We start from the raw sequence: 9,471 nt of genomic DNA on the forward strand, positions 1-9,471 counted from the left end.
TATGGCCCCTGAACTAAGAATAGTTTTTATATGTTTCAATGGTTGGAAAAAAAAAAAAAAAAAAAAAAACCACAGAAGAAGATTTCATAGCATACAAAAATGATATGAAATTCAGCCCGCGGCCCCGGGCGGCGCAGTGCACGCCGGGAATTGGAGTCCCGCTGGCCCGACCTGTCGCTGCCTCCCTGGGCGGGTGTCCCGGGGGCTGAAGATGGGGACGGGGGCGACACGGCAGGGCCGGGGGCGCCTGCGCAGACGGCCGGGGCCGGCGACAAGCTGAGGAGCGCGGGGAGAATGCATAAGCTTAAATCATCTCAGAAGGACAAGGTCCGCCAGTTCATGGCATTTACTCAGGCTGGTGAAAGAACTGCCATCCACTGCTTAGCGCAAAGGGAGTGGAAATTGGACGTGGCACGGACAGCTTCTTCCAGAACCCGGACTCGTTCCACAAGGACTCCATGAGAACCTACGTGGACAAGAGCAGCTGTATAACAGAGCCACAAGATGAGAATAAAATTGGAATTGATGGAATTCAACAGTTTTGTGATGATTTAAGCCTAGATCCTGCCAGTATCACTGCTTTGGTTATAGCTGGAAATTCAGGGCTGCGACTCAATGTGAATTTAACAAAAAGGAATTTGTAGATGGCATGACAGAGCTTGGGGTTGGGATAAAACTTCATTCATACCTTAAGACGTTTCTTACTTGCTGGATGAGTCGGAGAGGGTGGGTCTGCTTCCACCTTCTTAAGGCCCTGGAATTCTGTTCCTTGTCATATTCAGCTGTGGATGCACAACCCGTGAGTTCTCAGTTCCCCCAACTCCAGCCCAAGGCAGGCAGAGCAGGATGGTATTTAGCAACTGGTATCACATTTCCAGAAGACCTCACATGATGTCTCAACTAGAGACATTTTGACAAAGAGGAACCAACCAGTATATACATGGAGGGGACAACAAGGAGGGGAAGGTTATGTGTTAATGAATTAAAGAGCAGAGGAAAGGGGGAAGGGAGGAGGGAAGGAAGGGAGGGAAGGAATGGAGGAGGGAGGGAAAGAAGGGAGGAGAGAAGGGGAAGAAGGGAGGAGGGAAGGAAGGAGGGAGGGAAGGAAGGAGGAGGGAGGGAAGGAAGGAAAGAGGGAGGGGGGGAGGGAAGGAAGGAAGGAGGGAAAGAGAGGAAGGAGAGGAAGGGAGGGGGAATCTGAAGGACATTTCTTAATGATAAAAGTTTTATTTCACCAGGAGGGTAATAGTTTATTTAAAGCAGAAGTTAACACTCTAAAGAGAAAGATACAAATCTACAAGCAAAGTGGGGAATTCTCACATACATCTTACCAACTGGTAGAATAAGTGGATGAAAAATCAGTAAGGAAATAGAAGATTTGGAAAAGGAAATAGAACACTGCCCTTGATGTTGAAGAATACATATTCTTTTCAAAAAGACATAGAACATTTATAAATATGGACCATAAACTGGGCCATAAAGTAAGTTGCAACAAATTCCAAAGACTTGAAATGATACAGAGCATGTTTTCTGACCACAATACAATTAAGCGAGGAATATAACAAAAAGATAGATAGGTTGAAATATGTGTGGATATTATACCTCTGAATAACCCTTGGGTTGAGAAAGAAGGTACAATGGAAATTAGAAAGTATTTTGAATGATAAAACACTACTTACGAAAACTTGCAGGATTCAGCTTCTTAAATGCATATTTTAAAAAGAAAAGTTGAAAATCAGTAAGGAAAGCATCCATCTCAACAAGTAGAGAAAAGAGCAGGAAGTAAAACTCAAAGAGTGTAGACAGAAGGAATTAATTTTTTTAAACGGGCAGTAATTTAATGAAATTTTTTAAAAGTTGTAAGTAGAAAGGATTTGTAAAGCCAAAAGCTTGTTATTTGAAGACTTATAAAGTAATGAATAACAAATAACCAATATAGAATGAAAGGGGGACATCACTATAGACACTACAGATTAAAGGATGAAAGTATTATGAACAACTTTATGTTAGTAAATTTGAAAACCTAAATGAAATAGACAAGTTCTTTAAAAAATGACAACTTACTGAAATGGGCATGTGAAGAAATAGTTCCATAACTCTTAAAGAATCTGAACCCATAATTTAAAATCTTTTCAAAGAGAAAACTCTTGGCCAGGATTGGTTCACTGGCACATCCTACCAAGCTTTTAATAAAGAGAATAACACCAATTTCACACCACCTCTTCCAGAGAATAATACAGGGAGAAGCACTCCCCAATATGTTTTGAGGCCAGCACAACCTAGATAATAAGACCTAGAAAGGACGTTTTGAGAATGGAAAATTACAGGCTGCTCTCAGTCATAAGAATCACAAGATGCATATGATGAACATAAGGTGCAAATATCCTAAACAAATTTGCAGCAGAATAAATCGAGCCCCCAAAACAAATCAACCAAAAAACCACGATACTTTGTCATGATAAAGTTTGTTGTAGTCCAGGAATGCAAGATTATTTTAACATTACAAAGTTGATCAATGTAATTTATCACAGTAACAGAAAAGTGAGGGGGTGGATATTATCTCAGTGCATAACATGGTACTTTTCAAGCTACAGTAATTAGGAGTACATGGAATTGGGGGCCAGAATAGATGAATAGGCCAGTGGAGCAGAATGGAGAGCCCAGAAACAAATCCATGTTTACAGGAACACTTGATTTAGGGGAAAGGTGGCCCTTTAGAGAAGTAGAGAAGGGACAGCTTTACAGTAAATGGTCCTGAGAGAATTGGCTAGTCGTATGGAAAAAAATGTGTCTTGATCTCTACCTCACACCGTACATGAAAGTCAGTTCAAGTGGGTTGTAGATCTCGGTGTGAAAGGCTGAAGGCAGAAACCTTTAGAAAATAATGGAGGAGAATATCCTTATGTCCATGCCATAGGGCAGGTTGTAAAACGTCATCAAAAATCACTGTAGAGGTATGGTACTGGCACTAAAACAGAAATATACATCAATGGAACAGGATAGAAAGCCCAGAGATAAACCCACGCACATATGGTCACCTTATCTTTGATAAAGGAGGCAAGAATATACAATGGAGAAAAGACAGCCTCTTCAATAAGTGGTGCTGGGAAAACTGGACAGCTACATGTAAAAGAATGAAATTAGAACACTCCCTAACACCATACACAAAAATAAACTCCAAATGGATTAAAGACCTAAATATAAGGCCAGACACTATAAAACTCTTAGAGGAAAACATAGGCAGAACACTCTATGACATAAATCACAGCAAGATCCTTTTTGACCCACCTCCTAGAGAAATGGAAAAAAAACCAAAAATAAACAAATGGGACCTAATGAAACTTAAAAGCTTTTGCACAGCAAGGGAAACCATAAACAAGACGAAAAGACAACCCTCAGAATGGCAGGAAATATTTGCAAACGAAGCAACTGACAAAGGATTAATCTCCAAAATTTACAAGCAGCTCATGCAGCTCAATATCAAAAAAACAAACAATCTAATCCAAAAATGGGCAGAAGACCTAAATAGACATTTCCCCAAAGAAGATATACAGATCGCCAACAAACACATGAAAGGATGCTTAACATCACTAATCGTTAGAGAAATGCAAATCAAAATTACAATGAGGTATCACCTCACACCAGTCAGAAGGGCCATCATCAAAAAATCTACAAACAATAAATGCTGGAGAGGGTGTGGAGAAAAGGGAACCCTCCTGACTGTTGGTGGGAACGTAAACTGATACAGCCACTATGGAGAACAGTATGGAGGTTCCTTTAAAAACGAAAAATAGGACTACCATACGCCCAGCAATCCCATTATATACCCTGAGAAAACCATAATTCAAAAAGAGTCATGTACCACAATGTTCATTGAAGCTCTGTTTACAATAGCCAGGACATGGAAGCAACCTAAGTGTCCATCGACAGATGAATGGATAAAGAAGATGTAGCACATATATACAATGGAATATTACTCAGCCATAAAAAGAAACGAAATTGAGTTATTTGTAGTGAGGTGGATGGACCTAGAGTCTGTCATACAGAGTGAGGTAAGCCAGAAAGAGAAAAGCAAATACCGTATGCTAACACATATATATGGAATCTTAAAAAAAAAAAAAATGCTTCTGAAGAACCTAGGGGCAGGACAGGAATAAAGACGCAGACTTAGAGAATGGACTTGAGGACATGGGGAGGGGGAAGGTTAAGCTGGGACGAAGTGAGAGAGTGGCATGGACATATACACACTACCAAATGTAAAATAGATAGCTAGCGGGAAGCAGCTGCATAGCACAGGGAGATCAGCTCGGTGCTTTGTGACCACCTAGAGGAGTGGGATAGGGAGGGTGGGAGGGAGACGCAAGAGGGAGGAGATATGGGGTACATGTATATGTATGGCTGATTCACTTTGTTATAAAGCAGAAACTAACACACCATTGTAGACCAATTATACTCCAATAAAGATGTTAAAAAAAAATCACTGTAGAGAAGACTGTAGAGTGTACTACACTAAAATAAGAACTTCTGACCAAGAAACAGCATCGAGAGATGAAGAGGCATCCATGTGAGGGGTGGGGGCCATGAGATACTCAACTGACAAAGGCCTGTGTCCCTGATGCATAGAGAATTCCCACAGAACAACAATAAAAAGATAACCTGGGCTTCCCTGGTGGCACAGCGGTTGAGAGTCTGCCTGCCGATGCAGGGAACACGGGTTTGAGCCCTGGTCTGGGAAGATCCCACATGCCATGGAGCGGCTAGACCCGTGAGCCACAATTACTGAGCCTGCGCGTCTGGAGCCTGTGCTCCGCAACAAGAGAGGCCGCGATGGTGAGAGGCCCGCGCACCGCGATGAAGAGTGGCCCTCGCTTGCCGCAACTAGAGAAAGCCCTCGCACAGAAACGAAGACCCAACACAGCCAAAAATAAATAAATATTTAAAATGTTAAAAAAAAAAAGTCCAATTCTAGGGGTAGTCCTCTCATTCTTCATGGTACATGCTAGCTTCTTAAAAAAAAAAAAAAAAAAAAAAAGATAACCTAATTGAGAATGGGCAAGAGACTTGACCAAGCCCTTCACCAAAGATGCTTTCCAAGTGGCCAAATACAAGCAGGCGCTCAGCCTCATTCATGGCGGTGTGCAAACTAGAATACAACGCAATAGGACCTCACAACTCACTCTTCCAGGACGGCTCCAGAACAGTGCTGGTGGGCAGTCAGCTTGGAGAACCGTTTAACAAGACTTATGAAATCATGGGTGGGTGTCTGCCTCGACACATTCATTTGTGTGCCAGGATACACGTACAGAAACCTTTTAACAACATTCTTTGTGACCAGGAAACTAGAAACACCCAAAATATTTACCGTCAGTAGCGCATAGAAGTTATAAAATATGAATACGGTGGAGTGCTGCGTGACAATGGAAATGAGCCAGCCAGAGTCCCACAGTCACACACACAATGTTGGTGCAGAAATCCAGACGCAAAATAGCACACCGGGGGTTCCCACTTGTAAACTTCGAAGCAGGGGTGCAACAGCGCAGAGAAGCTGAAAGCTCTTCTGCCGAGACTAGAGCAGGAGCTTAAGGACACAGTGAAGTTCAAGGACTTTTACCAGCTCCCCTTCACCTTTGCTAAGGGTCCGGGGCAGAAGGGGCTAGGTGTGTGCGCAGTGGGCGTTCTTACCTTCTGTCTCGGACATCCTACGTTTTCGCCTCTAAGCAGCACATCGAGAGGGTCCGACTGAGGCAGCAGGCCCTCCGGGGTCAGATCAGGGAGGGGGGGCCCAGGCCCTCTCGAGCACCATTTCCTTGTTCCCATGGCCGGGATTGCCCCCCTTTTTTTTTTGTTTTCTCCAGGTTTGTGGGTCTGTGTTGTCATTTGCGCGCTTTGCACTGCGACGAGTATCTTGTCACGCTCTGTGACACTGCCTCTCTGGGGTGGCCCGCCCTGTGGATGGGTTTCTTGCCCCGCAAGCTACCCACTCATCACGCACCACCAGGGCCCCGTCAGGAACTTACTGGGACGGATCTGCTTGTAACTCCTCCATGCGGTGGAGGTCTTGACCCTCTGGAGACTATGGGGCGTCTGCTGACGTCGAGGGGCGCTGGGGGCAGAGGAGGCGCCCGGGGCTGTGAAGGCGCAAGGGCTCTGCGCGTCCCCCCCATCGCGTGAAGGTCTGTGGGCCCCAGGAGAAGAATGGTCCCCACACGAAGGCTTGCGACCAGGAGGGTCATTTCCCGTTTGTCCTGACGTTGGTGAGGATCTGGCCTCAACGCGGAGCATGGACGACAAGCACAGGCGAGTCCCCAGCAGCGCGGCCAGGAGAACAGCAAGGGCAGGCCCTGTCTGTCCCACCCCGGGGGTGGCAGGGGCAGAGCCGCCGGAGAGGAGCGCGCCCAGTGCGTCCAGAGGGCCGGCGAGGGGGCGGAGGGAGGCGCTGGCCCGGGGCCCGGGCGCCCAGCGAATTTCAGGCGCTGTCAGCGGGGTGGGTGCGGAGCGGAGCGCTGGACTCACGTTCCCGGGAGATGCCCGCGCTTGGCCGGCTCTCGGAAGAAGCCGCGGCCTGGGCCCACCCCGTCCCCGCCGCTGCCTCTGCCCTGGACGCCGCCCTCCCTGCCTGTCTTCTCTGTCCGCCTCTTGCACACACACATCCAGACTCAGGACTGGCCGCAGCGGGCAGTCTCACTGTCGTTCGCATCTTTTACCTCGTTCCTGGAGAGAAAGGTAGAAACCGGCCTTGATCAAGCAGGTTTGGAGCCCACCCTCCCCTGTCCCGTGTGGTCACAGCTCCTGGCCCGGCCGCCTGCCGTGACCCGAGAGCCCAGGGATGGTGCCCGGGGCGCTGGAAGCTGCAGGTTCCCGGGGCCCAGCGGCCCAGACCTCCGGCTCAGTCTCACTGTTGCAGCCGGTGGGGACGGGTCGCGCTGGCCGAGTGGGGACGGGTCTGTCTAGGCCCGTTCATCCTCTGGGGTCATGCTGCTGGCCTCGGGCCACCCCGTCCTCGGCTTTCTCCTCCGAGCCCTGGGGTCTGTCCTCACCAGCCTTCCTGTTCCAGGACCCACCTGTAACCAGCGTCGGGGCCTGGGTGCTCCCGCTCTGCCTGCATCTTGCATTTTACGGTGTTACGTCTTGGTTTACGTGCTTTGTGCCAGGCGGGTACATTGTACGAGGAAAGTTCGCTGCAATTCGGACACCCGTAAAAGACGCGCGGCTCGATCTCAGCACAGATGACTTCAGCTCCGGTTTGAAAAGCAGCAAACGTTGGCCAGAAAGGGTAGCGGTTCCTCATGCAGCGTTGCCTCGTCTGGTTCCGCCGAGGTTGCAGCCGTCGAGGACGTTCGCTCCCGCGAGGACGCGAGAGGCTTCTTGCCCAGGAAGCAGCTGCGGCGCATCCTGCAGGGTCACCAGGCTCGAGTGGGCTCCGTCCAGGCCACTGGCACGGTCAGCGAGGGTGTCCTCTTGCCTCGCGTGCGGGCCCGTTGGGAAGACCTCAGCCCGTGAGCTTTGCTCTCACGGTGACAGGACAGGCGCCGCGTTCAGCTCCTGCCGCTGCGCCCCCCGCCGCCCAGAATCGCTCTGCCCTCTGCCGACGCGTTCCTCGCAGCCTTGGTTCTGTGTTCGATGTATCGTAGCAACACCTCCTTCAGCCTGAAGATGTCTGCTCTTGGGGAACCTCGCGCACACCTGGAGGAGGTACACCTGCACTGTCACCTCCGCTGCGCCAGCGTCCGGGGGCTGCCGGTTGAAGCAGGACAGCGGCGGGGTTGGCGTTTGGGAGGTGCAGTGACCCCCCCCACCCAGTGGGGAGGGGACACCTGCGGAGGGGGGGAGTGCCGGGAGCCTCGCCTTGTCCTGGGCCCATTCCCTTCCCCCGTCACCTGCTGTGCCATCTGGGGTGGCAGCTCTTGGGGGCTGCCGGTGTCTATACAGTCTGAGTGGTGGTTTCTACTTCAATAAGTGTTAGGAGGGCGAAGAAAATGTATAAATGTCACTGGAGCTGTGCCACCCGGAAAGGTGGCAGATGGATGCCCCGCTGTGCTCGTGGACGCAGTGGGGGGTGGGGCGTGGCTCACCGTTTTTTCTTTTAAACTCTTTCCCATTACCTGATTTTCCCTCAGTAATAGTCACCTGAACAAGAAATACAGCTTTTCTAAAATTTGGCTGGGAGGCGGAAGGGTAAGCTGGGACAAAGTGAGAGAGTGGCATGGACATATATGCACTACCAAACGTAAAATAGATAGCTAGTGGGAAGCAGCTGCATAGCACGGGGAGATCAGCTCGGTGCTTTGTGACCACCTGGAGGGGTGGGATAGGGAGGGTGGGAGGGAGACACAAGAGGGAGGACATATGGGGATATATGAATACGTATAGCTGATTCACTTTGTGATACAGCAGAAACTGACACACCATTGTAAAGCAATTATACTCCAATAAAGATGTTAAAAATAAAATAAAATAAAATTTGGCTTAGAAGAATTACATGAAATTCAAATTTCAGGGTTTATAAATAAAGTTTTATTAGAACACAGCTACACTCATTGGTTTCCTATTGACGGTGGTTGCTGTCATGTGATAAGGGTCAAGTTGAATACTTGTGACAGAGACCACAAGGCCCACAGAACCTGAAATATTTATCATCTAACCCTATAGGGAAAATGTTTGCCACCCCTTGATTTAGAGTATTTGAAAACAAGTAGAAATTTGCAGAAAGACTAGGTAAAGTTTATTAAAGCACTTAGAATATGCCAGGCAATGCAGTAAGTGATTTGGTTGATTTTTGAAAAATACAACCACCTCATGAAGTAGGTAGTAGTGTCAGCCCCAATTTTTGAGATAAGGAAACTCAGACTTGCCCAGGACATGGCCCTCAGGCTTGCCACACCACAGAAAAGTGGCAGAAGCAGGATTTGATTCCAGGGTTCTCTGATACAGAGCCTGTGCCTTTAACCTCTGCTCCAGAGCACTAACCTTCCCCCATACTTCACTTAAAAGACGGGGATCCTTTCTGCAAAGCAGAAAGGTTCAGTCTGCCTTAGGAATTACCAACAGAGTGATTTATGACTTCAGGACTATGAACGGTAACTCACATTGACCTATTCAGCTTGAATCCACCCATCTACAGAATGTGTAACATGAAAGAGAAAAGTTAAAGAAAGTTATATATTCAAAGTAGCAAGCAATACATCACCACATTGCAGACACAGAATGGTTCCACAAAGCACCCACCGATGGGTCGCCATCCGTTCATGACCAAATTGTCACCAGTACAGAGTAAAATTAAAAATAATAAAGACAACAAACTGAGTTTGGCATGGAACTAAATTATTCGGTTTAAAGCTAATCCTTTATTGTGAGATTATATCCTCTCAAATTTTCAGTGTAAAATATATTCTCTGTTATGAATAATCATGCTATACCATAAGCTTTTTTACTTAATGTACTTACTTGACAAAAAAAAAATGTAGACAACTC

The 9,471-nt window shown here is 47.5% G+C and overlaps 1 protein-coding gene across 1 annotated transcript; it reads left to right on the forward strand.

The window, feature by feature from the left end:
- The first annotated feature begins 241 nt into the window (after nucleotides 1-241).
- LOC132364458 (DCN1-like protein 2) lies at nucleotides 242-5,743 on the forward strand. The gene is given in 4 exon segments (XM_059920021.1): nucleotides 242-409; nucleotides 412-588; nucleotides 591-664; nucleotides 5,525-5,743. Coding segments are annotated over 4 exon segments (585 nt in total). The 5' UTR covers nucleotides 242-294.
- Nucleotides 5,744-9,471: the final 3,728 nt, after the last annotated feature.

Source organism: Balaenoptera ricei, chromosome 4 (assembly GCF_028023285.1).
Source record: "Balaenoptera ricei isolate mBalRic1 chromosome 4, mBalRic1.hap2, whole genome shotgun sequence".
Lineage (NCBI taxonomy): Eukaryota > Metazoa > Chordata > Mammalia > Artiodactyla > Balaenopteridae > Balaenoptera > Balaenoptera ricei.